At 43.7% G+C, this 27,956-nt stretch overlaps 2 protein-coding genes across 3 annotated transcripts in view; both read left to right on the top strand.

The window, feature by feature from the left end:
- The first annotated feature begins 42 nt into the window (after positions 1-42).
- On the top strand, positions 43-18,346 carry LOC306753111 (uncharacterized protein). Of its 2 annotated transcripts, none has more exons than XM_079236949.1 (22): positions 43-158; positions 1,202-1,313; positions 1,500-1,582; positions 1,679-1,846; positions 4,758-4,840; positions 4,921-5,051; positions 5,148-5,373; positions 5,566-5,657; positions 5,837-5,956; positions 9,929-9,962; positions 10,032-10,313; positions 11,726-11,946; positions 12,022-12,089; positions 14,076-14,192; positions 14,333-14,446; positions 14,875-14,967; positions 15,392-15,468; positions 15,698-15,759; positions 16,306-16,349; positions 17,576-17,644; positions 17,727-17,877; positions 18,071-18,346. In XM_079236949.1, the coding sequence occupies exons 1-22, from the start codon at positions 106-108 to the stop codon at positions 18,197-18,199; spliced, it is 2,529 nt and encodes an 842-aa protein (XP_079093075.1). In that variant the 5' UTR covers positions 43-105; the 3' UTR covers positions 18,200-18,346. The 2 variants fall into 2 exon arrangements, with proteins under 2 accessions (XP_079093075.1, XP_079093076.1); XM_079236950.1 differs by having other exon boundaries at positions 53-150.
- Positions 18,347-21,149: 2,803 nt separating this feature from the next.
- Positions 21,150-27,956, top strand: part of LOC306752925 (uncharacterized protein) — a gene marked incomplete at both ends in the record, with an annotated part of 30,113 nt that continues 23,306 nt past the window's right edge. Inside the window, 5 exons of the mRNA XM_079236759.1 lie at positions 21,150-21,216; positions 21,661-21,852; positions 22,647-22,813; positions 23,444-23,472; positions 24,676-24,695. Coding sequence (XP_079092885.1) covers positions 21,150-21,216; positions 21,661-21,852; positions 22,647-22,813; positions 23,444-23,472; positions 24,676-24,695 — 475 coding nt within the window. The remainder of the gene's footprint in view (positions 21,217-21,660; positions 21,853-22,646; positions 22,814-23,443; positions 23,473-24,675; positions 24,696-27,956) is intronic.

Here is a 27,956-nt window from a genome sequence, read left to right as displayed (position 1 = left end):
GAAAACCTATTGCATTGTTCAGAAATGTAGTTTTGTTTGTTTCCTGGTCAGACTTGTAGTTTTGCACAACATTGATCAGTATTTTGTCTCTGAGGAGAAACGAGGATGATGAGGTCATCAGGGATGGAAACGGGACATGAAGGGGAAATGGTGAGTTGGTGAGTTCGACTTATTGTCCTGTGCCATTATAGTGTTTATTTTTCTTAGAAATTAAAATGCCACTTCTGTTGGAAACAACGTGTTTCTGACAACGAAATACACGTTAAAAACACTGCCAGTAATTAACATGTGTGGGAAGTTAAATATGTTTAAAAATTCTATTTTTTTTAGTTTTTATTTGATTTTGTAGTTTTTTTCCTGCCATAACCTTACTCTGTATACAGTTCTGTAATTAACACACACACACACACGCACACACACACACACACACACACACACACACACACACACACACACACACACACACAGACACACACACACACACACACACACACACACACACACACACACACACGAATGATTTGTTTCAATTAGCCCTTGAGCAAAGCACACATGACTTTGGTTGAAAGGATAATAATAATATTAGCAATAATATTAATATAGTTTTCATAATTATAGACGTGTATGCTATTATATTGTGTAAATACAAATCCATTTGTAAAGACATAACTAAAGCTACGTTTTCGGTGATGTCAACACGTAAAGCTCCGCCAGCTGACGTCGTGACGTCACTGCGCAGCCCTCATCTCGGCCGTGCGCGTGAAGTCCCGCGCGAGAGTTCCGCAGCATTTAACAGCAGAAGAAGCTGCGTCTCCTCCCGCTGACGTCCGGTTGGTAATCTAGATTTATCGTCCGTTTCCGATTGAACCGTCACGTCATTTAACGTAAAGACGGAACCACACGACGGGAACTCGTCCCGTTAACGACTCAAAGCCCCGTTATTTGACGCAAGCAGACGGCGCGTAGCTTCAGAGGAGCGTTCACTGTCTCATGGTTCACTCCACGGCTCAAAACACGCGATGTCTGCCATGAACACGTTGAATAGCGAGGTCATTGCACACCGCTAACCCCCCGTGTGTGTGTGTGTGTGTGTGTGTCTGCAGCTAGAATAAAGATAGCTAGGTGTTTCTGCCTCCATCTGGTTCAGCAGACACACACACCGACGCAGTACTTGTGTGTACTTTGTGTGTACTTTCTTCAGTATGGCGTCTCAGTTCAAGATCCCCAAGAAGAAACGTCCAACGGGTTCTGACTCCACCCCCATGCACACGTCACCGCTGGCCCGCCTTCAGAGCTCCGCCCCCGAATTTAAGGTGGTATTTCTGGACAATTGGTCCGAATTGTTGTATCTTAAGGTGGTATTGTTGAACTAGCAGTCTTTTTATAAGGTGGTATTACAGATCTGAGTTCTTTTAAGGTGGTTTTACTGATGTGTGGTTTACTTTAAGGTGGTATTACTGATCTAATGTGTGTTTGATGGTGTGGGTTGGTCTCCACAGAGTTATGGGGATCAGTCCAGCAGAGGCAGAGCAGACAGAATGCATGCTGGGAACTCACAGGGCTTTTCAGTGAACAGACAGAGGTTTGTAAAGCGCCCCCTACATGCCCCAGTGTTCATGACAGCCCATTAAACGTTCACAACCATGAACATCTCCTAATCGCGTTAAACTGCGTCCAGTGCTCCGATCTTCAGGAACGTCGTCAAGACGCTGCTGGGACTCAACGGCTCCAATGCAGGAGCTTCAGCAGCCAATCACAGAGGAGCTTCAGCAGCCAATCACAGAGGAGGCTGGAGCCACCAATCACAGTCTGGAGCTGAGTCGTCCTCGGCTTCTTTCTCCAACGGGTGAGTCCACAATATTGTTTACGTTTATTGAATCCAGTGTTTTCATTTAATTAAGTTGTGACAGTGAGATGGTTAATATGTGAACACATGTGTGTTAATAGTTGTGAGATGGTTAATATGTGAACACATGTGTGTTAATAGTTGTGAGATGGTTAATATGTGAACACATGTGTGTTAATAGTTGTGAGATGGTTAATATGTGAACATGTGTGTTGATAGTTGTGACATGGTTAATACGTGAACATGTGTGTTAATAGTTGTGACATGGTTAATACGTGAACATGTGTGTTAATAGTTGTGAGATGGTTAATACGTGAACATGTGTGTTGATAGTTGTGACATGGTTAATACGTGAACATGTGTGTTAATAGTTGTGACATGGTTAATACGTGAACATGTGTGTTAATAGTTGTGAGATGGTTAATATGTGAACACATGTGTGTTAATAGTTGTGAGATGGTTAATATGTGAACATGTGTGTTGATAGTTGTGACATGGTTAATACGTGAACATGTGTGTTAATAGCTGTGACATAGTCAATACGTGAACATGTGTGTTAATAGTTGTGACATGGTTAATACATGAACATGTGTGTTAATAGTTGTGACATGGTTAATACGTGAACATGTGTGTTGATAGTTGTGACATGGTTAATACGTGAACATGTGTGTTAATAGTTGTGACATGGTTAATACGTGAACATGTGTGTTAATAGTTGTGAGATGGTTAATATGTGAACACATGTGTGTTAATAGTTGTGAGATGGTTAATATGTGAACACGTGTGTTAATAGTTGTAAGATGGTTAATATGTGAACACGTGTGTTAATAGTTGTAAGATGGTTAATATGTGAACACATGTGTGTTAATAGTTGTGAGATGGTTAATATGTGAACACATGTGTGTTGACATAGTTGTGAGATGGTTAATATGTGAACACATGTGTGTTAATAGTTGTGAGATGGTTAATATGTGAACACGTGTGTTAATAGTTGTGAGATGGTTAATATGTGAACGTGTGTGTGTTGACGTAGTTGTGAGATGGTTAATATGTGAACACGTGTGTGTTGACGTAGTTGTGAGATGGTTAATATGTGAACACATGTGTGTTAATAGTTGTGACATGGTTAATACATAAACATGTGTGTTAATAGTTGTGAGATGGTTAGTACATGAACATGTATGTTAATAGTTGTGACATGGTTAATACGTGAACATGTGTGTTGATGTAGTTGTGACATGGTTAATATGTGAACATGTGTGTTAATAGTTTTGACATGGTTGATACGTGAACATGTGTGTTAATAGTTGTGACATGGTTAATACATGAACATGTGTGTTGATGTAGTTGTGACATGGTTAATACGTGAACATGTGTGTTAATAGTTGTGACATGGTTAATACGTGAACATGTGTGTTAATAGTTGTGACATGGTTAATACATGAACATGTGTGTTGATGTAGTTGTGACATGGTTAATACGTGAACATGTGTGTTAATAGTTGTGACATGGTTAATACGTGAACATGTGTGTTAATAGTTGTGACATGGTTAATACGTGAACATGTGTGTTAATAGTTGTGACATGGTTAATACGTGAACATGTGTGTTAATAGTTGTGACATGGTTAATACGTGAACATGTGTGTTGATGTAGTTGTGACATGGTTAATACGTGAACATGTGTGTTAATAGTTGTGACATGGTTAATACGTGAACATGTGTGTTAATAGTTGTGACATGGTTAATACGTGAACATGTGTGTTAATAGTTGTGACATGGTTAATACGTGAACATGTGTGTTGATAGTTGTGACATGGTTAATACGTGAACATGTGTGTTAATAGTTGTGACATGGTTAATACGTGAACATGTGTGTTAATAGTTGTGACATGGTTAATACATGAACATGTGTGTTAATAGTTGTGACATGGTTAATACATGAACATGTGTGTTAATAGTTGTGACATGGTTAATACATGAACATGTGTGTTAATAGTTGTGACATGGTTAATACATGAACATGTGTGTTAATAGTTGTGACATGGTTAATACGTGAACATGTGTGTTAATAGTTGTGAGATGGTTAATACGTGAACATGTGTGTTAATAGTTGTGACATGGTTAATACGTGAACATGTGTGTTAATAGTTGTGACATGGTTAATACGTGAACATGTGTGTTAATAGTTGTGACATGGTTAATACGTGAACATGTGTGTTAATAGTTGTGACATGGTTAATACGTGAACATGTGTGTTGATGTAGTTGTGACATGGTTAATACGTGAACATGTGTGTTAATAGTTGTGACATGGTTAATACGTGAACATGTGTGTTAATAGTTGTGACATGGTTAATACGTGAACATGTGTGTTAATAGTTGTGACATGGTTAATACGTGAACATGTGTGTTGATACTTGTGACATGGTTAATACGTGAACATGTGTGTTAATAGTTGTGACATGGTTAATACATGAACATGTGTGTTAATAGTTGTGACATGGTTAATACATGAACATGTGTGTTAATAGTTGTGACATGGTTAATACATGAACATGTGTGTTAATAGTTGTGACATGGTTAATACATGAACATGTGTGTTAATAGTTGTGACATGGTTAATACGTGAACATGTGTGTTAATAGTTGTGAGATGGTTAATACGTGAACATGTGTGTTAATAGTTGTGACATGGTTAATACGTGAACATGTGTGTTAATAGTTGTGAGATGGTTAATATGTGAACATGTGTGTTAATAGTTGTGAGATGGTTAATATGTGAACATGTGTGTTAATAGTTGTGACATGGTTAATATGTGAACATGTGTGTTAATAGTTGTGACATGGTTAATACGTGAACATGTGTGTTAATAGTTGTGACAGTGAGTGAGTTGTTGGCGTTCCTCCACCAGGTGGCGCCCTAAGAGAGCGTCAGACCGGCTGCTGCTGCCTAATGTGACCCCCGAGTGTCCGCCTCCACCACAGAAGAAGAAAGGTGACCTCATTGGTAGCAGTAGTATTGATGACATCATCCTGGAGGGTTCATATTAATATTGAATAATAATGTGACTGCAGCCTCGGCTCACAGAGTCTCTGTGGACTCGCTGGACTCTCTGGCGGAGCTGAGGGGTGAGGGGCATGCTGGGAGTTTGAGTTCCTCGTTGCTGGGAGAGACACCGCCCGGCCGATGGGACTCTGAGAGGAAGGTAGAGGTCAAAGGTCAATGACCTCTCACAATGGAGGAGGAGGAGGAGGATGATGATGATGATGAAGAAGGCACCAACTGTTCCTTTAACCTGCAGCAGAAGAAGAAGAACTCGTCTTCCTCGGGGTCGGACCAGTCAGAAGACGATGCGTCCTCCGTGATGTCACCGAGGAGGCGGAGCCCGGACCGGGGGGCGTGGCTTAGCAGCCAGATGGACGAAGTGAGAGAGAAGGAGAGGAAGAGGTGGAGGGAGTTCAGAGGGAGGAAGACGAGCAGCCTTCATCTTCACCTGAAGAAACCCAGGAACACGCCCACGGAACCCAGTGAGTCAGAACACTAATATCATATTAATGAACCACTATAATATTTATAATAAATCACATCAGAATATACAAAATAATAATAATTGTTCTTAAAAAGTTAATATGAATCATAAAATACTACTAATATCATTGAATGCTTAAAAAACAAACAGTTTACACACATTTATTGATCAGATCCTCTTCCTCCCTAAGTTGTCCTCTCCAGTGAGGAAGAGGAGGACGAGGAGGATGAAGGACACGGAGGAAACCGGACGAGTCGAGTGGTGGAATCAGAGAAGACGAAGGTAGGAGAGCTCTTCTTCATCAGCTGAGCAATAACAGTGATATTACTATTAATAACATCATTAATATAAATAATATCTATATTAAGATAATGCTATTAAGATGAATAGTATAGATGTAATAATGCTACGGTCTTGGTAAGAGGCTGAACTCTGATCATAACGTCTTGAGTGCTTTGCAGACTTCCAAAAAGGAGAACAGCCTTCCTCCTCCTCCCCCTCTTCCTCCTCCCTTCCTGCAGCTGGACTTCGTGTCGCTCTACGCCGGCCTGACGCAAGCTGACGCCAACGGCAAGATGATGGTGATTATTCATGATATTTACTTATTCATTATTATACAGCTGAATGTATGGAAGGAAGGAAGGAAAGGAGGAAATAAAGAAGCATGTACTTTCTGTACACAAAGTATTACACGTGTTATAATTAAGCAATAAGGTACGAGAGGCAGTACTGTGTCGTGCAATAATGTACTGTTCAAGGGAGTTGTTAGGCCCAACGCGCAGTGGAGGGCCGGCAAACCCTTGAACAGTACATTATTTTAGACACAGTACTGCCTCAAGTACCTTATTGCTTTTATAATACGGGTATGTCCCGTACGTGTATGGCGGTTGCTATGCAACCGCCATACACGTATACACGCCATACACGTATTCACGCCATACACGTATACACGCCATACACGTATACACGCCATACACGTATACACGCCATACACGTATACACGCCATACACGTATACACGCCATACACGTATTCACGCCATACACGTATACACGCCATACACGTATACACGCCATACACGTATACACGCCATACACGTATTCACGCCATACACGTATACACGCCATACACGTATACACGCCATACACGTATACACGCCATACACGTATACACGCCATACACGTATTCACGCCATACACGTATACACGCCATACACGTATACACGCCATACACGTATACACGCCATACACGTATACACGCCATACACGTATTCACGCCATACACGTATACACGCCATACACGTATACACGCCATACACGTATACACGCCATACACGTATTCACGCCATACACGTATACACGCCATACACGTATACACGCCATACACGTATACACGCCATACACGTATACACGCCATACACGTATTCACGCCATACACGTATACACGCCATACACGTATACACGCCATACACGTATACACGCCATACACGTATACACGCCATACACGTATACACGCCATACACGTACGGCCTGGTAATCTGCGATTTACTGACCAGGCCGGTTGGAAGCAGGTGGAGGATGACACGCAGCCACCGATGTAAAGAAGTGCTCTCACTGCTTCTGTCCGTCTTTTCTCCGTCATTTTTCTCCTCCATGATGTTTACAGAACTTGCCTCGCGTCGGGAAATTACCGACGTAATTATCTCTCACTGGAAATTATCACGAGTTTGTGGTCAAACCCTTTTCATTCCTCATCTTTAGGTTAGGGAGGAAGTGACGTTGTGTTGTCGTTCGTTATGCTAGTGTGGGGGATGCTAAGTGAGCTTGTTAGCTGTTCCGTTTGAGCTAACGTTACTGTTAGCGAAGAGCCCCGTTGCAATACTGTGAACACTCAAGCAACACACCTGCAAGTTAAGGAAACCAACGTCTGAGTCGTTACTGCGGACGTTACAAGATCAAAGTTTACACCAACATGTTTTAACTGTCAAGCTTGAAATGACAACTAACGGTCGCGCAATTTAAATCTAGCTGTTGTTTTTAAGTGCACACTGATATGGAACGCTCTAAATGTAAACAGGCTGTACAGTACTTTATGGCTGAATAAACTACACCTCGTGACTCTCAACCAATCAGAATGCTTGATTTTATCTACCCGTATTATAATTATTCTTATGTAGTTAATCAGTCATTAACCCTTCCGGGTCTTGAAGCGCGCGGCGTGTTTTACTATGTTTACGTTTTTAAAATATTAATTAGACTCTGGTTCCTCCTGTGGGCTCCTGGGTGCCTGTACAGGAGCTCACAGGCTGTGAGTCTGTGGGCTCCTGGGTAGGGATGGGTATCGTTTGGGTTTTTTCCGATACCGGTGCTAAACCGATACTTTTAAAACGATACCGGTGCTAAACGGTGCCTGAACCGATACTTTTTTATTGCAAAGGCAATTTTTTTTCTTCAAATTGAACAATATTATTAACTGTTTAAAGTATACTATAGATATAAATAAATAAGTACATACAAAACACTTGACTTCAAACTACAGCTTCAAACCTTTTAACTTCAAACTATAAAAATATATATTTAAAAAAAGAACAGACACCAGCATCATGGCCTGATGGGACCGTGTGCAACAGAACTCAGACTCTGTTGATCCTAAAACTGCTGCTTTATGGACTACACGTCACCATTAATATCAACTGGAGAGATTTGTTCCATCAAGCCGAGGACGACGTTCAAAAGCTCGTGCTCGTGTCTGCAGCGATCTCTGTGTGCGCGCGCTGTGTGTGCGAGCGCTGGAAGCCCCGCCCCCTCTAGCCCCGCCCCCTCGAGCCCCGCCCCCTCGAGCCCCGCCCCCTCGAGCCCCGCCCCCTCGAGCCCCGCCCCCTCGAGCCCCGCTCTGCATGCAGGCGGACAGAGAGCAGAGCAGCAGTGTGCTCTGATCCGCTATTTTAATAATCGTTTTTAACGTGCGGGCACCGCGCTACCTTTTTAGTATCTATATACCGTGCAACTTTACAGAGTAGTGTAAAAAAAATTATATTTAAATCGGCTCAGGCACCGGAAGGAAGCACCAAAATTTGCGTTGCTTTTCGGTCCGGTAGGTACCGGACGTGTTGGAACCGGTGCCTTATTGGCACCGGTTCTTGGTACACAACCCTACTCCTGGGTGCCTCTAACAGGAGCTCACAGGCTGTGAGTCTGTGTGGAGCTTCGCCTTTCTCCGTGATTTGTCAATTCAGGTGTCTGTCAACATTTTGTGTGAAACTACCAATGAACACTCAGGAAATCCCTCAGGACCTAGCCACCCACCTACACTGTAAAAATACACTGGTTTCACTCAGATAGACAATACACTACCCACTGAGAGAACGACTAGGTGTACTAAAACACAACACTACCCACTGAGAGAACAACTAAATGTACTAAAACACAACACTGGCCACGGAGAGACGACAGCTGTGCTCTTAGCTGTACAATTTTACTCTGCGCGACGCGACACACGACAATGCGCTGGTAAAGAGTACATAGTACACACATACATACAGAGTACATAGTATACACATACATACAGAGTACATAGTACACACATACATACAGAGTACATAGTATACACATACATACAGAGTACATAGTATACACATACATACAGAGTACATAGTACACACATACATACAGAGTACATAGTACACACATACATACAGAGTACATACCGTAAAAGTCGGGTTACAAGCCGCTACTACCTTCGGTCAGTGTCCCCTTTAGCTCCCCGCTGTAGCCAGCTAGCGCTCCTGCTAGCGCTCCGCTAGTTCCCCGCTAAATTCCGCTAACTTCCACTAGCGATCCGCTAGCTCCCCGACAACCACCGAAGCTAGTGGGACCAGCCCCGGCTCGACACCCGACTTGGGCAGAGTACACGCGGGCAGTGGCGGCAGCAGCAGCGGGGAGCTAGCAGCAGCGCTAGCAGCAGCGCTAGCAGCAGCGCTGCTCCTAGCTTGCTACAGCAGGGACACTGACCGCAGGTAGGAGCGACTTTTACGGTACATACATATAGACTGCATAGTACACACACACATACAGAGTAAATGAAACTGAAACATGCACATTGTATAAACATAGTAAATCGTTTTTCTATAGAACATATTTTGGCTCAAATATATAGTAAATATTTAGTTTGAAAACAAAAACTGTAATGTTAATGTTTCATGTGCACCATGAAGGTCTGTAGTATGAAGTCATTCCTCAGTCCATTGTATCTCAGTCCCTCTCATGTTGATGAAAGTACTGACAGACTCTTCTACTGCACTTGTGAATGTAACACATGTTGTATGTATCTCATATGAAAGTGCCTTTTTTAAAAGGTGAAATGATGTAAAATCAAGAAAAAGGCCTAAGACCCTGAAGGGTTTACGATCAATTAAGACGCAGCATGAAGTTCAATTAGAGCGTCGCTAGAAACCAGGAGGTCAAAGGTCAACGAGCTCAACCTCTTTTTTTACTTCTAAGACGACAATTGAAAAGATAAGAAAAGGATGTTTCACGTTTGTTTGTTTGTTTTCAGATCAACAAGAACGGCTTCATCATTCCCCTGAAAGGTAAATATTATATTTACATCTTCAGAAGACGCGTAAACAAGAACAGGTTGTGACGGTTCCCCCTCTCAGGAGTCCAGGACGGGGAGGTGGCCCTGGTGGCGTCTCAGGTCCGGGGCTACGGCGTCTGTGACGGGGGCGGGGCTCAGGGCGGGGCCTTATTGGCTGGCTGGGAAGGCCCCGCCCCCTCACTGCTCTTCCTGTGGGTGACGGACGCTCAGGCCAACCTACTGCAGAGGGAGCTGTCCCCCATCCAGACCCCCATCCAGACCCCCAACCAGACCCCCAACCAGACCCCCAACCAGACCCCCAACCAGACCCCCAACCAGACCACCAACCAGACCCCCACATCAGGTATGCTGGGGAACCAGGTACTTTAGCTTCATTCACTGCTGACCCTTTAACTTAAATTCCTCTTCTTTAATGTATTCAGCTCCCTGTCATACAAAGAGATATTAAAAGAAAGAACTCAGCATATCTTCTGGTTCCTACATGTAGTCTTTGGTTCCTTCATGTAGTCTTCTGGTTCCTTCATGTAGTCTTCTGGTTCCTTCATGTAGTCTTCTGGTTCCTTCATGTAGTCTTCTGGTTCCTACATGTAGTCTTTGGTTCCTTCATGTAGTCTTCTGGTTCCTTCATGTAGTCTTCTGGTTCCTCCATGTAGTCTTCTGGTTCCTTCATGTAGTCTTCTGGTTCCTACATGTAGTCTTTGGTTCCTTCATGTAGTCTTCTGGTTCCTTCATGTAGTCTTTGGTTCCTTCATGTAGTCTTCTGGTTCCTTCATGTAGTCTTCTGGTTCCTTCATGTAGTCTTTGGTTCCTTCATGTAGTCTTTGGTTCCTTCATGTAGTCTTCTGGTTCCTTCATGTAGTCTTTGGTTCCTTCATGTAGTCTTTGGTTCCTTCATGTAGTCTTCTGGTTCCTTCATGTAGTCTTCTGGTTCCTTCATGTAGTCTTTGGTTCCTTCATGTAGTCTTTGGTTCCTTCATGTAGTCTTCTGGTTCCTTCATGTAGTCTTTGGTTCAGTTTCCACACTCTGAGCGCTCACTCTGAACCATAAATATCTTCCAACACCACAATGAAGGAAAGACGGATTTACACTTAAATAAATCCTATAATAAACACATACATCAGCACTCAAGCAGCAGATATATCAGAGTAAGCTTCACCCAGAGACCACAACCTAGAACCTGCTCTGTTTTCTCATCATGTAATGGCGGTGGAAACTTGTAGTAGAAGAGAACCAGTTAACCACTGGGCCACCACTAGTAAACCACTGGGCCACCACTAGTAAACCACTGGGCAAAGCACTGGGCAACCATTGGTAAACCACTGGGCAAAGCACTGGGCAACCATTGGTATACCACTGGGCCACCACTAGGCAACCATTGGTAAACCACTGGGCCACCACTAGGCAACCATTGGTATACCACTGGGCCACCACTAGGCAACCATTGGTATACCACTGGGCCACCACTAGGCAACCATTGGTAAACCACTGGGCCACCACTAGGCAACCATTGGTATACCACTGGGCCACCACTAGGCAACCATTGATAAACCACTGGGCCACCACTAGGCAAACACTGGACAAACAGCTGAAGAACCACTTGGTAAACTGGACTAATATATAATTATTAATGGCCAATACGACCAGAAACTGAGCCAAGTGGGCCAGTAGGTAGATAAGTAGGGAGCAGGCTGGTAGAACCGGACTGGTCTGGAGGTTCTAGGTCCAGGTGTTAATGTGTGCTCCTGGTCCTTCAGGGCCCGCATGCTCCTTCCTGCTGCTGGTGTTGAAGGAGCAGCTGCAGGAGCTCCAGGCCGGCCTGCTGGCCTCCATCATGGACATGGAGGAGTACAGGAAGGGCTGCTCCTCCTCCGGCGGGCCCACTTCCCCTCTAGAGTGGACCGACGGGCTCCTGCTGCTACATAGCTGTCCACCTCCTCTGGACCAGCACCTCCTCGGACTGCTGGGTCACTCTTCTGTGAGACTCCTTAAGGTCCTCCTTTCTCTTCTCTTTTCAAACGCTGAACCATTAAAACTAATTCATCTTTTTCAGGTGAGAAACAACCAGAAGAATAAGAAGTCACACCCGAACCCTTCAGGTCTGCAGCAGCTTCCCACCAGGTAACACAACCTGCACCCACATCTGTTGAACCTGGACCGGGTCAGACAGTTGAACCTGGACCGGGTCAGTCTGTTGAACCTGGACCGGGTCAGACAGTTGAACCTGGACCGGGTCAGTCTGTTGAACCTGGACCGGGTCAGTCTGTTGAACCTGGACCGGGTCAGTCTGTTGAATCTGGACCGGGTCAGTCTGTAACCCGGGTCAGTCTGTTGAATCTGGACCGGGTCAGTCTGTAACCCGGGTCAGTCTGTTGAACCTGGACCAGGTCCAGTGTTTCCCCTAGGTTTACAGCTTAAGGGGCGGGCGAAGACACCGACACAAACACTTAAAGCAGTGGTTCTCAAACTTTTTCTGTAAATAACTTCATTTTGTGACTCCATCTGTGCTTTTATAAATAACAGAATAAAGAAAATTGCAATCACTTTCAAGTAAATCAGATCCATCAGACATTTTTTTTTTTGCAATCACTTGGAACAATGAAAATAAAGTTCTATCTGTGCAAAAAACAACTAATATTTAATTACTACTAAATAGCTCATTGTGGAAAACAATGAGCTATTTCTTTTTTGTCAAACAAAACAGAATGAGTGAGATGTGTGAGCATCAGGTTGCATCAGTATTAGTGGAGCAGTGAGCTGCTTTCCTCGACACATCTTTATAAACGGGTTGTCGATTTGATACAATTCATGCTCAACGTTGAGCTGAGATCTGCTTTCTGTTTTGAGACGCAGCAGCAGAAAGACGTCACGGAGACTTCTGGCAAAACGCCAAAAATCGGCGAGTCGCACAGCGTAACCTGTTAACGGCGTAACGTAAACATTTACCCCAAAGTACAGGCGTTTCTCCATGTATTTATTATGACTTAGTTTTATGTCTGTGTACTTTGTAATATGTGAAGCCAGCAGCCCTTTGTTTGTTGTGTACAAGTCACGAGCACTTTGGCTCTTTCACCTGGAACAGGGCCCTGTTTCTCGTACCCGGCTAAACAAAGTCAAGCAAATGTCCTAATTTCAGCTTAAATTAGCGAGATGATTGACATCAGGCTGTCTGGGTTTCTTCACGGCTGATCCGCGCTGAAACGTCTCGTTCATTCTAGCCAGACGTCAGTCATCTGATAAATGCGCCGCTCCTCTTAAATGTCCAAATATATCAGACAAGTTAAATGCGTCAGTGTTGAGAAAATGTATCGGCAAATTTGAAGTCCTTCATCACCCAAATCAATCAGATTATATTTACAAATAAATATATCCTTATGAGGATATATGTACTGTATGCACGTATGAATCATGTACTATGTGTATATACATGTATGTGTAGATTACCATATAACTATGAGTTTGAATATGTGTATGGACGGATCAGTATATATGTATTATTCATAATCAGAAATTCAATCAATTGAAGCAGTGAAAAAATGTGTATGTGATTCTATTTATTCTTATCATGAGTCCACCTTCATCATGTTCTACAATAATGATATGCATGGTGTACTAATAGCACTGTCATATAATTATGATGCTTTCAACACATCCATAAGTTTCTTAAGAGCTAAATAAACTTAAGAACAGCGGCATGCAGCGGCTGACAGTCTGTGTCTGAGGCGATCAGCTGCGCCTGTGGTGATCAATGTCCGCGGCTCGAGAAGCTCTCTAAATAAATTATTTCTTGCCGGCAAAATCTATATCGCCGCGTATAGGAAGTCAGCTGGCCAGCTTATCCAGTGAATTTCAGTAAGCCTGCCCGGGAGCAGGTTTACCAACCAGACCACAGAGTCACAGCAGGAGAGCTGCTGTTGCATCTTCACCCTGGGAGCGTTTCAAACGCAGATATAGCGGTCTGCTGTTGAACCAGGACCGGGTCAGTCTGTTGAACCGGGTCAGTCTGTTGAACCGGGTCAGTCTGTTGAACCGGGACCGGGTCAGTCTGTAAACAACCAGAAGCTAAAGTAACAAGGACAGGATTGAACCCTCTTATGTGGTCTTCAGGTTGATCCAGTACCCGGCGCCGCCCTGCAAAGGCCGGATCACGGTGACAAAGGAGGACCTGGCCTGTCTGAGCGGCAGCGAGTTCCTCAACGACGTCATCATCGACTTCTACCTCAAGTCAGTCTGTCGGAAGGAAATCTATCAAGTCAGAAGATTTCAACCTTCTGGACTTGTCCTGAAGTCCAGAACCTGTTGGTTAGACGTAGTTCCTGTCCGTCACCAGTAGGGGTCAGTCCTCACGTGTGCCCCTCCTGCAGGTTCCTCCTCCTGGAGGGCGCCAGCGGCTCGGTGGCCGAGCGGAGCCACGTCTTCAGCAGCTTCTTCTACAAACAGCTGAGCAGACGAAGAGACGACGGCGCCCCCTCTGTCCCGTAAGAGTACTACACCGAGAGTATGATCACGTGGAACCAGCATGATGATAAACATTTAATCATTGGAGCTTTGCTTCTGATTAAATGTGACCATCTGTCTGTGTATTTATTCACATTTTAGTAATTTTTCTGCGTTTCTTGTGGTTCATTTAAACATTTGCACTATTTTAGCTCCAGAAACAATCAGACTTTGATGGTCTGTCTTTGTTCGTGACTAAAACAAGTTTACCAGCTGGTTCCTCCAGAAGTTTCTCATCTAAAATCTCAATTGTCCACTTTTACTTTTCATAATCAAGCCTTTTAGAAAATCCAGAAAAAGGTCCGTGAGCACTTCTTCCTATCGGCTCTTAGATCTCCTCCTGCCGATGCTCAGAACGTTCCTGAGTCCAGCCTCAGACCCAGAGTCTCTGCTTTGTGTCTCTTCTCAGCGACCGTCACGCGCGGCATCAGAGGGTGAAGACCTGGACTCGCCACGTCGACATTTTCACCAAAGACTTCCTGTTTGTGCCTGTCAATCAAGAGTAAGAACATTTCTTTCTGGCTTTGAGGACCGTGGAGCTGAGTCTTGACCCTCGTGACCTTTTGAGATCGTTCCACCGCTTAATGACATTGTTTTGGGCATTTCTCTATTTGATGATTTTCATCACATTCATTAATGCGATTTTTGTCATATTTATGTCACATCTTCATGACATTCTGGGTCGTTTCTGTTTATGGTTTTGACTATACATCACATTGTGAACAACATTGAACCTTTGTGCATGTTTGTTGAGTGGAAAAGTCGGGTCCTGTCTCGGTACTGAAACATTTAAATGACACACAGGAGGAGACGTTGTGGTCGGCTGTTTACTGTCCACTTCCTGCAGATGTTTCACAATAAGAGTCCTCTGCAGTAAGAATCAGTGACTAGAGGGGTCATGATGGTTCTTGGTGCTGTGTCCACAGAGCTCACTGGTTCCTGGTGGTGGTTTGCTTCCCGGGTCTGGAGGAGGTTCAGTACCAGGAGTTTCAGAGCTCAACAGGTGAGCCGCTTTCTACTTCCTGTTTTACCCCAGTAGAATAAAGTGGCAGCAGAAATGTAAAGGTATAAATGTTCACCTCTAAAGACACTAAGAGACGTCTTACTTTGTTTCACAAAGAGAATCCGTCTTTCAAATTAAAAGCGTTTCATCAGTGAGGCATTTCAGGGCTTTTATTGTGAAGTAACTACCGGCACAGGAAACAGCTTCCAGGTTGTTGTTTGCGTCTCAGGTGGATCAACGCGGCCTGCAGGTAAACCTTCATCCTGGAGTCTGAGGTCACAGCAGCAGCCGGTAAATATTCTGTTGTTATTATAATATTAATCATTTTAATATATATATATATATATATATATATATATATATATATATATATATATATATATATATATATATATATATATAAAAACATTATTTGCATAATTTCTTTGCAACATCTGTTCTGTTTATGTTTTGTTATTCTGACTTTTTGATAATTTTTTTGTGGCATTTCCACGAAAAGTTTGGCTTCCTTTGTTTATTGATAAAAATATGACGTTATTATTAAACTGATGTTTGAGAAGGCAAACAAGTTTGTTAGTTTAGTTTTTTTATTATCAGAATCAGAACCATTTATTGCCAAGTAAGTTTACACATACAAGGAATTTGTTCTGGTGGGAGGTGCACAACATTTAACAAACATAAAACAGAGTGCAATAAAAAGGGAGCATGAATATTTACAATTGGGACTGAATATAAAAATGAAGATAAAGTGCACGGAATGAAGTGACGGATGTTTAGGGACGACAGAGTTCTGTGAATGAAGATCAAACCAGAATTGAAACGTCTCTTACTTTGTAGGAGTGCACTCAGCAGAGCTGGCAGAGTGACACAGTGATGAAGAGGTGAGTCCTCTTTGTTTCCTAGAGGTCTAAATGTTAAAACAGGAAGGACATGACCCTCAGACAATCCAGAGACTTCCTGTTGAGGTTGTGTCTTCCTGTTGAGGTCCATGTCCTTCCTGTTGAGGTTCTGTCTTCCTGTTGAGGTTCTGTCTTCCTGTTGAGGTCCATGTCCTTCCTGTTGAGGTTCTGTCTTCCTGTTGAGGTTCTGTCTTCCTGTTGAGGTTCTGTCTTCCTGTTGAGGTTCTGTCTTCCTGTTGAGGTCCATGTCCTTCCTGGTGAGCTTCTGTCTTCCTGTTGAGGTCCATGTCCTTCCTGTTGAGGTTCTGTCTTCCTGTTGAGGTTCTGTCTTCCCGTTGAGGTCCATGTCCTTCCTGTTGAGGTTCTGTCTTCCTGTTGAGGTTCTGTCTTCCTGTTGAGGTCCATGTCCTTCCTGTTGAGGTTCTGTCTTCCTGTTGAGGTTCTGTCTTCCTGTTGAGGTCCATGTCCTTCCTGTTGAGGTCCATGTCCTTCCTGGTGAGGTCCATGTCCTTCCTGGTGAGGTTCATGTCCTTCCTGGTGAGGTCCATGTCCTTCCTGGTGAGGTCCATGTCCTTCCTGGTGAGGTTCTGTCCTTCCTGGTGAGGTTCTGTCTTCCTGTTGACGTTCATGTCCTCCTGTTGAGGTTCTGTCTTCCTGTTGAGGTCCATGTCCTTCCTGGTGAGGTCCATGTCCTTCCTGGTGAGGTTCTGTCTTCCTGGTGAGGTTCATGTCCTTCCTGGTGAGGTTCATGTCCTTCCTGGTGAGGTTCATGTCCTTCCTGGTGAGGTTCTGTCCTTCCTGTTGAGGTTCTGTCCTTCCTGTTGAGGTTCTGTCCTTCCTGTTGAGGTTCTGTCCTTCCTGTTGAGGTTCTGTCTTCCTGTTGAGGTTCTGTCCTTCCTGTTGAGGTTCTGTCCTTCCTGTTGAGGTTCTGTCTTCCTGTTGAGGTTCTGTCCTTCCTGTTGAGGTTCTGTCCTTCCTGTTGAGGTTCTGTCTTCCTGTTGAGGTTCTGTCCTTCCTGTTGAGGTTCTGTCTTCCTGTTGAGGTTCTGTCCTTCCTGTTGAGGTTCTGTCCTTCCTGTTGAGGTTCTGTCTTCCTGTTGAGGTTCTGTCCTTCCTGTTGAGGTTCTGTCCTTCCTGTTGAGGTCCATGTCCTTCTTGTTGAGGTCCATGTCCTTCCTGGTGAGGTTCTGGTCTTTGTGTCCTCTGCAGGTCGTGCGTCCTCGTCATGGACTCCCTGAAGCTGTCGTACCACGAGAACGTCTGCCGGCTCCTCAGAGAGTCAGTTCCTCTTCTTTAAAATCAATCTGGGCTGTTTGTCTCACTGACTGTCTGACTGTCTCACTGTCCCTCCTGGTCTCAGCTACCTGCAGGTGGAGTGGGAGGTCCGGAGGGGAACTCCTCGGCTCTTCACGGCGGACAGCGTGAGGAGCTCCAGCTGCAGAGTCCCTCAGCAGGACAACAGCAGCGACTGTGGACTTTACCTGCTGCAGTACGCCGAGAGCTTCCTGCAGGTAGGTACTGGTGGTTCTCTTGGAGAAGAACCAGGCACAAACACACCTGGTGGTTCTCTTGGAGAAGAACCCGGCACGGACACACCTGGTGGTTCTCTTGGAGAAGAACCCGGCACGGACACACCTGGTGTCCGTACCTGGTGGTAGTTTCTGAATCTTGGTACTAAATCCAGCTCTCTGATTGGCTCCCCAGAACCCCGTGGTGCACTTTGAGCTCCCGGTGCGGTTGGACAACTGGTTTCCACGTCAACGGGTTCGGCAGAAGCGCGAGGAGATCCGAACTCTGATCATGAAGATGCACCGGAGTCAGAAGGGGACCTGAAGATCTGAACCACATCGAGCCGTTAATTCACCTGTGCAATAAATAATTTATATTTTCAAATGTTTTTACTTTAATAAATATTTATTCGTCTAGTTTTTGTTTTGTGTATGTAAATAACTTTATACTGCAAATAAACCTTGATAATTATAACAATGAGGCTCTTATTTTGAAATTTCAAACGGGATTTGAATCCAGATACAGATTTTAAATTCCCCCAGTCAGTGTGAATTAAATGTAAATAACTCTCCCTCATCAATCAGAACTCTGTTTTATACAACAAACCCTATTGTTTGTGTGTGTTTGAGTGTGTTTTAATCCCCCCTGCTGAGGACCAATCAGCTTACAACTCGTTAACTGGATCAGACTGACGGGGGTTCCGAGGCTGAAGGAGGTTTTACAGACAAAACATCAGACGGATGTCAACTGTAACTCGGCCCCGTTCAGACCCCTCTCTGGTCCGGTCCTGGTCTGGTCCCTCTCTAGCCCTTTCAGGCCCCGCTCTTATGAAATGGTTTATTTGACAGTGCACATTAATAAAAACATTTCAGTAAACCCAAAAGGTTATTTTTCATCTGTAATCCTGAGAGGCAGATAAAAAAATAACAACAACCTAAAAACAGAAATAGGATTATGTTACAGAGGTTTTAAAACATTGACTCTTTTAAAACAATGAATGAGTGAGAATATTAAAATACATGGTATCCTCATTCAGGAGACTCGAGTACTAACAAGACAACACAGAGCAAATTACATGCATAACCATGTCCAAATAGAATATGGACTAGAAACAAGATGGAGACCAGTTAGACACTAAAAACCATCCACGTCAGAGTCACAGACCATAAAGCATGCAGAGTATGAAATATATAAACCAGTCAGACAGATAAACAATAAAAGACATGCAGGCAAATGATGGTCACTGGCAGACAGACAGCTGGCAGACAGACAGAGGAAAGTACAACAGGACAGATGAGGACAGGAGCAGCTCATGTTCTGGTGCTGGCGGGCCAGAGGGCCTGAACGAGCTCATGTTCTGGTGCTGGCGGGCCAGAGGGCCTGAACGAGCGTTCTGAACCCTCTCTAGCCCGTTCAGGTCCCTCTCTAGCCCGTTCAGACCCCTCTCTAGCCCGTTCAGGTCCCTCTCTAGCCCGTTCAGGTCCCTCTCTAGCCCGTTCAGACCCCTCTCTAGCCCGTTCAGGTCCCTCTCTAGCCCGTTCAGGTCCCTCTCTAGCCCGTTCAGACCCCTCTCTAGCCCGTTCAGGTCCCTCTCTAGCCCGTTCAGGTCCCCCTCTAGCCCGTTCAGGTCCCCCTCTAGCCCGTTCAGGTCCCTCTCTAGCCCGTTCAGACCCCTCTCTAGCCCGTTCAGGTCCCCCTCTAGCCCGTTCAGGTCCCTCTCTAGCCCGTTCAGACCCCTCTCTAGCCCGTTCAGGTCCCCCTCTAGCCCGTTCAGGTCCCTCTCTAGCCCGTTCAGACCCCTCTCTAGCCCGTTCAGGTCCCTCTCTAGCCCGTTCAGGTCCCCCTCTAGCCCGTTCAGGTCCCCCTCTAGCCCGTTCAGACCCCTCTCTAGCCCGTTCAGGTCCCTCTCCAGCCCGTTCAGGTCCCTCTCTAGCCCGTTCTGAACCCTCTCTAGCCCGTTCAGGTCCCTCTCTAGCCCGTTCAGGTCCCTCTCCAGCCCGTTCAGGTCCCTCTCTAGCCCGTTCTGAACCCTCTCTAGCCCGTTCAGGTCCCTCTCTAGCCCGTTCTGAACCCTCTCTAGCCCGTTCAGGTCCCTCTCTAGCCCGTTCAGACCCCTCTCTAGCCCCTGGTCTGGCACTAGGTTGTGATTGTTCACGTTTGGCGACAGCAGTCGTGGAGAAGGTTAATCTGAGCGACGGGGGTCCAGATTAGTCCTCCATGAATCCTCCATCCTCCATCCCAAAAATAATCTGAGCCCAGCAGATTAAAAATAAGTTTATTTACGTTTTTGTTGATCTCCAGTGAATCCCATTAACCACTAACCAGTGCCATTGTTGACTGGCCCAGTCTGGACCATGACCAGTTTGAGACTTTTCATGTCTTCTTCAGGGGTTTTAACAAAGACAGTTTATTACTAGTTATATATTCCAAAGACATTGAATATTAGTTGAAACAAGACAAACATAGTTTATTTACTCACCTGAAGTGTTCCCTGTGGATTCTTTTCAAAGTGTAAACTGGTTTAGAGAAAACAGGTGCTGGAAAGCGTTGGGCTCCATGGTGACCTTTGACCTTTAAGGCTGAATGTGACCTTGCAGGGTGTTCAGGTAATCCAGCTCACTCTGCTTAACGACCACCTGGCTGGCGGAGCTGAAGCTCACGGCCAACAAACAAACATGTTGTTTCATTACTTCTGTTTTATCACATTGTCACTCGTTATCTGTTCATATTACTATTGTTAAATACATTAATACACACTTATTAGGTTATCAACCTCATATTACATGTTTTTTAGCAGTAATTCTGTTTTACTTTAAAGATTAAATCTGGACCAGTTGCATCAGTTTGGCACTTACACAGGTGGATCCTGGGTAATTATCCTTGTGCCTTGTATTAACCATCTCTGAGCTGCATGTGGTATGAAGCTGGACATAATCGTCCCATTTGTTTGATTCCCTTAAAGCAACAGGCACGCTGAGACTCCGACAATCATCCAGTCCAGCAGATTAACAAATGGGATTAGAGCGAAGAGAGAAGTCCATCTGCTCAGAGAATGGCGAGCGGCTCGGAGACGCCGGACCGTCCTGAGGCTTCCCGTCTCACCTCCAGCTCCTGTCTCACCTCCAGCTCCCGTCTCACCTCCAGCTCCCGTCTCACCTCCAGCTCCCGTCTCACCTGGAGTCTCATTGGACGGACGGCTGAGAGCCGGAGCCGATGAGCTGAGGACGAGGACAGACCAAGAAGAGTCCGGCTGGACGCTCACGTCTTCTGAGAAATGGGACGATTTGAAAGGTTGTTGCTGTGGACGCTGCTGCTGTCAGGACACATCTCCATGGAGACAGGTACTACTACTACTACTACTACTACTACTAACAGATACTTATGCACGAGACAGAACACATCTTCATGGAGACAGGTACTACTACTACTACTACTACTACTACTAACAGATACTTATACACGAGACAGAACACATCTTCATGGAGACAGGTACTACTACTACTACTACTACTACTACTACTACTACTACTACTACTACTACTACTGCTACTACTACTACTAACAGATACTTATACCTGGAGACAGGAACACTTTTCATAGTGACAGGTATAACTACTGTTAAACGATTCTTATGCATGGAGACAAGACAGTACTGGAGTATGATTAGCAGTAAAAGAACAGGAGTACTTCTAGCAGTAGGAGTACATAAGTACTTCTAGCAGTAAGAGTACAGGAGTACTTTCCCCTCTACTTTAGCTGAATGTCCATCTCTGTTCTTCCTCCAGAAGCCGACTCAGAGGAACCTGGTCCACATCTGGCGGATCGGCCGCTGGTGTCCAATCAGCTTCTTCACAGACGACACGCCGCTTTCACTCGGAGAAGAAGGAACGTCTTGTTTCCCAGCGGAGTCAAACTCTGTAGCCAGGAGACGCTGGACCAGGCCGTCCATAACCACCTAAAGTACTTTCACCTCAGAGGTACGTCAGCGGGTCCTGGTCCGGGTCCTGGTCCTGGAATCCTTCAGCCTTCGGGTCCTGTTCCTTGACCTTGTCCTGGTCCTGTTCCTTTTCCTGTTCCTTGTCCTTGTCCATGTCCTGGTCATCTTCTTTGTCCTGGCCCTGTTCCTTGTCCTGTTCCTTGTCCTTGTCCTCTTCCTTGTCCTGGTCCTGGACTCCTTCTGGTCCTGGTCCTGTTCCGGGTCCTGGTCTGGGTCCTGGACTCCTTGAGCCTTTTGGTCCTGGTCCTGGACTCCTTCAGCCTTCTGTTCCTTGTCCTGTTCCTGTTCCTTGTCCTGTAACTTGTCCTGGTCCTGGACTCCTTCAGCCTTCTGGTCCTTGTCCTGTTCCTGTTCCTTGTCCTTGTCCTGTTCCTTGTCCTGTAACTTGTCCTGGTCCTGGACTCATTCAGCCTTCTGGTCCTTGTCTGGTTCCTGGTCTTTGTCCTGTGCCTTGTCCTGGTCCTGGTCCTTGACTCCTTCGGGCTTCTGTTACTGGTCCTGATCCTGGTCCTTTTCCCCCATGACCCTTTAGCACTGGAGGTGTTTCCCTGAAGCTCTGATCCAAACCGACTTACAAGCTTAAACTTGATGTCTGCCACCACTAAAGCAATCTCAGAGGTCAAAGGTCAGAGACAAGCGACTTTTAGAAGCACGGCTTTCTGGACGGATCCGTTTCATCAGAACTCCGAAAAAAAGCATGAATGATGGAAACTGGACTTGTTTCTCCATGAAAACACCCTTTAATTAATAGAGATCTGCTACTGTTGGTTTCAGTGTGCCAGGAGACGGTGTGGGAGGCCTTTAAGATCTTCTGGGACCGGCTCCCAGAGCGGGACCAGTACCAGGACTGGGTCCACCGTTGCATGGACGAGTCTGTCAGCGTCCAGGACATCGGACGCTTCTTCAGCCAATCAGAGGAACACTACAGCCTCATCAGGAACGTGAGTGTGTGTATATATATATATATATATATATATATATATATATATATATATATATATATATATATATATATATATATACATATATATATATTAAGAAGTATATATATATATACTCTATATACATTAAGGAGTATATATAGATATACTATATATATATATGTATATATATATAAAGTGTATATATATATACTCTATATACATTAAGAAGTATATATATACTCTATAAGAAGTATATATATACTCTATATACATAAAGAAGTATATATATACTCTATAAGAAGTATATATATATACTATATATACATAAAGAAGTGTGTATATATATACACTCTATATACATTAAGGAGTATATATAGATACTATATATATAGATATACTATATATATATATATATATATATATATATATATATATATATATATATATATATATATTAAGTGTATATATATATATATATATATATATGCTCTATGCACATTAAGAAATATTCAGAGACACAGAGGAACAATGCATTGGTAAATAAAGTTTACCAAAATAAAAGCAGAGATCTGTCACTAAAGATGTAAATCTGAGTTATGAAGTTCTAAAGATGCTTTTCTTTGCTGACAATGTGTTTCCGTCTTTCAGAGAGTCGCCACGGCTTCAGAGATAAACAGGTGAGTTTGTGTTTTTACTTCATGAACCTGTGAAGAAAACCGGAGATTTGAGTCTCTGAATCGTATTTAGACGGCGGCATGAAAACAAGATGTCTGTCCATTTGAATCCTTGGAATCATATTTTCTTGATCAAAGTGAAATAAAGAGTTGAACCCGTTGGTAGGAGTCGTTGTAGTCCGGTTGTGTTACTGACACCTGTGTGTGCTTCATCACCTGCTGCAGTGTGGCCCTCCCCTCAGGCCCTCCTCCATGCAGGTAGGCCTGCAAACACCAGACACAGACTAGAGCTGGCCTGGAGTCAGCCAGACAACATGAGGCTGTATGTGTGTAATGTACAGATGTATTCACAATGGAGCCTTTCAAAGACCCAGAAACAGGAAGTGGTTTATCGCTCGGCCAGATGTTTGTTTGTTTGTTTGTTGTTGTCAGGTGGTTTCAGTTAACTCTCACTGTGAAGCCGCTTCGGCCCAGCTGCGTCTCACGGCTGCACTTTAACGATTTTAAAAGTATTTTAAGGGTTCACAGATGTTTGGTTTGTTTTCTCTGATTTTAATGAAGTTCTAGAAACATTAATGGACCAGAATGTAGCATTTAGAGTTTTATGAGAAGCTAAATATTATATTCAGTGTGTAATCATCTGAAACTAAGACTCGTGTTTTCATATCTACATGTGAAGCAGATCGTCTTCACAGAAACACAAAAAACATGAGAAATGAGATGAAAACTCCCCTTTCAAGTCATTTTATACACAATAATATTATTAACTAAACTATCTTTAAAACATTCAGTATTTCATAAAAACATTTTTATGTCATGAGGTTTATCTTAAACAATAGAAGAATTAAAGGAACACTTTGTTCACGGATGTTATTAATGATTATTTTAATTATATGTCCTTGATTAATCAATTATTTAGTCTTTACAGTCGTCACATTTTTGTTGAGCACTGTTTGGTCTAAAATGTAAATATATCCAGTTTACTGTCACAAAGAAAAGCAGCATTTAATCTTCTTTGTATTGATGAACTGATCAGTCGTCGTCATTACGTTTGAACACAGTTATGAATTATATCTAATCATAACTTTATATACCTCCTCAATAACCGACCTTTTATTGTTTCTGTCACTTATTCAGAATATTTCTGTCAGTTTGATTCTGTTTGAGGTTGTTTTCTAAAAGCTTTTCTGTTTCTTTGTCCTTCAGCTCTGAGACGAGTCCACCAGGTAAACTCTCACCAAACCTGTGAACCCCTAAACCCCTGGAACTCTGAACCCCTAAACCTCTAAACATCTGAACCTCTAAACATCTGAACCTCTGAACCTTTAAACATCTGAACATCTGAACCTCTGAACATCTGAACCTCTAAACATCTGAACCTCTAAACATATGAACCTCTGAACCTCTAAACCTCTAAACATCTGAACCTCTGAACCTCTGAACCTCTAAACCTCTGAACCTCTAAACATCTGAACCTCTGAACCTCTAAACCTCTAAACATCTGAACCTCTGAACCTCTAAACCTCTAAACATCTGAACCTCTAAACATATGAACCTCTGAACCTCTAAACCTCTAAACATCTGAACCTCTGAACCTCTGAACCTCTAAACCTCTGAACCTCTAAACATCTGAACCTCTGAACCTCTAAACCTCTAAACATCTGAACCTCTGAACCTCTAAACCTCTAAACATCTGAACCTTTGAACCTCTAAACATCTGAACCTCTGAACCTCTAAACCTCTGAACCTCTAAACATATGAACCTCTGAACCTCTAAACCTCTGAACCTCTAAACATCTGAACCTCTAAACATATGAACCTCTGAACCTCTAAAGAAGCTTATTTTGCGGGGTCCTCCTCACACAGAATTACAATAAACTTTAAAGACTAAAATAAAATAAACTTAAGGCAAAAAAATAAAAATAATGCACAAAAATGAGGCACAAAATATAATGACAGTATTGCACAAAAATATGTATAAAGTGTATACAGTGCACTATGCATTGCTACAATACAATATCCAAAGTATGGCCGTGACATGAAGTCACAGCATCAGCCGTTCACAGTTCAGTGAGTTCAGTGTGTGTGTGTGAGCCTGATGGCCTGCGGGTAGAAACTGTTTGTCAGTCTCGTGGTTCTGTGACTCCTGTAGCATCTGCCTGATGGCAGGAGTGAGAAGAGACTGTGCTGGGGGTGTGTTGTGTCCCTGATGATGTGGTGTGTTGTGTCCCTGATGATGTGGTGTGTTGTGTGATGATGTGGTGTGTTGTGTCCCTGATGATGTGGTGTGTTGTGTCCCTGATGGTGTGATGTGTTGTGTCCCTGATGATGTGGTGTGTTGTGTGATGATGTGGTGTGTTGTGTCCCTGATGATGTGGTGTGTTGTGTCCCTGATGGTGTGATGTGTTGTGTCCCTGATGATGTGGTGTGTTGTGTGATGATGTGGTGTGTTGGGTCCCTGATGATGTGGTGTGTTGTGTGATGATGTGGTGTGTTGTGTCCCTGATGATGTGGTGTGTTGTGTCCCTGATGGTGTGATGTGTTGTGTCCCTGATGATGTGGTGTGTTGTGTGATGATGTGGTGTGTTGTGTCCCTGATGATGTGGTGTGTTGTGTCCCTGATGGTGTGGTGTGTTGTGTCCCTGATGATGTGGTGTGTTGTGTGATGATGTGGTGTGTTGGGTCCCTGATGATGTGGTGTGTTGTGTGATGATGTGGTGTGTTGTGTCCCTGATGATGTGGTGTGTTGTGTCCCTGATGGTGTGGTGTGTTGTGTCCCTGATGATGTAGTGTGTTGCAAACCTCTAAACATCTGAACCTTTGAACCTCTAAACATCTGAACCTCTGAACCTCTAAACCTCTAAACATCTGAACCTCTAAACCTCTAAACATCTGAACCTCTGAACCTCTGAACATCTGAACCTCTGAACCTCTAAACCTCTAAACATCTGAACCTCTAAACATATGAACCTCTGAACCTCTAAACCTCTAAACATCTGAACCTCTGAACCTCTGAACCTCTAAACCTCTGAACCTCTAAACATCTGAACCTCTGAACCTCTAAACCTCTAAACATCTGAACCTCTGAACCTCTGAACCTCTAAACCTCTAAACATCTGAACCTTTGAACCTCTAAACATCTGAACCTCTGAACCTCTAAACCTCTGAACCTCTAAACATATGAACCTCTGAACCTCTAAACCTCTGAACCTCTAAACATCTGAACCTCTAAACATATGAACCTCTGAACCTCTAAACCTCTAAACATCTGAACCTCTGAACCTCTAAACATCTGAACCTCTGAACCTCTGAACCTCTAAACATCTGAACCTCTAAACATATGAACCTCTGAACCTCTAAAACTCTAAACATCTGAACCTCTGAACCTCTAAACCTCTAAACATCTGAACCACTGAACCTTTAAACATCTAAACCTCTCAACTGTCACTTTAAGATTAAGATATTGACAAATCAGCACATTCTGCTTTTTCTCTGTTTCAGGTCTTTTGAATCTTAATCTTATAATTTTGATCACTTTCATTTAGCAGAAGCTTTTATCAAAAGTGACGTTCATTACGTTCATTCAGCCACCACAGGACTAAGAGTCAGAGGTTTTAGATGTGTATTTAGTTTAATTATGAAATGCTTATAAAGGGTTCACCAAATGTTTTTAACATCATCTTTTACAGAGGACTATTAAAATACTGGAGGCACAGGAGCTTGATAGTGTCTAACTGGTGACCCATTGAAAGTCGTTATGACCCAATGATAAGTGGAGAACCAGACCATCATGTTTGTTCAACACTAAATGTGCGTCCAGGTTTAAATGTCTGCTGCCGGCTTACCCCCCTCTCACCTCATGTGAGGGAGGACTGGCCGCTCAGAATAGACCTGTAAGCCTATTTACGGGCAGCAGTCTGGTCAATGCAGGGTGAAGACGTGACTGAGTTACCGCAGGACAGGTATCAGGGTTAGTGAGATCACAAAGAAACGTGGAGACGCCGAGTCTGTATTTGAGCCAACATGGAGCTGGAAGCTGAAACGGCTTTATGGTTTAATTTAAGGTCACAACTTCCCCTCCTTCAAAGGTTAGCAGAGAAAGGAAATCAGCCACGAAGCATTTTGGTCCAGCGTTTACGTTGTTCTCCAAATTTTGACCTCTTCAGAGTGTTCAAAGCGTCCAGTGCATCAAAAACCAGGTGACAAATGATTTGAATATTCACAACCTTAAAAGAAGATTCAAGATTCAATATATTTTTATTGTCATATGCACAGATAACAGGCAGTTATTCCATACATGAAAAGCTTATTTTGCGGGGTCCTCCTCACACAGAATTACAATAAACTTTAAAGACTAAAATAAAATAAACTTAAGGCAAAAAAATAAAAATAATGCACAAAAATGAGGCACAAAATATAATGACAGTATTGCACAAAAATATGTATAAAGTGTATACAGTGCACTATGCATTGCTACAATACAATAT

This window comes from Taurulus bubalis, assembly GCF_910589615.1.
Source record: "Taurulus bubalis genome assembly, chromosome: 21".
NCBI lineage: Eukaryota > Metazoa > Chordata > Actinopteri > Perciformes > Cottidae > Taurulus > Taurulus bubalis.
The sequence above is the reverse complement of the archived record's forward strand: the minus strand, read 5'-3'. Positions and strand labels throughout refer to the sequence as shown.

Excerpts from the sequence above, each read along its gene's own strand:
- LOC306753111 (XM_079236949.1), top strand. The coding sequence starts at position 106 with ATGATGAGGTCATCAGGGATGGAAACGGGACATGAAGGGGAAATGGTG. Across the intron at positions 159-1,201 it reads GAAGGGGAAATGGTGAGTTG|TATGGCGTCTCAGTTCAAGA; the intron begins GTGAGTTCGACT and ends TACTTTCTTCAG. Across the intron at positions 14,968-15,391 it reads TTTGTGCCTGTCAATCAAGA|AGCTCACTGGTTCCTGGTGG; the intron begins GTAAGAACATTT and ends CTGTGTCCACAG.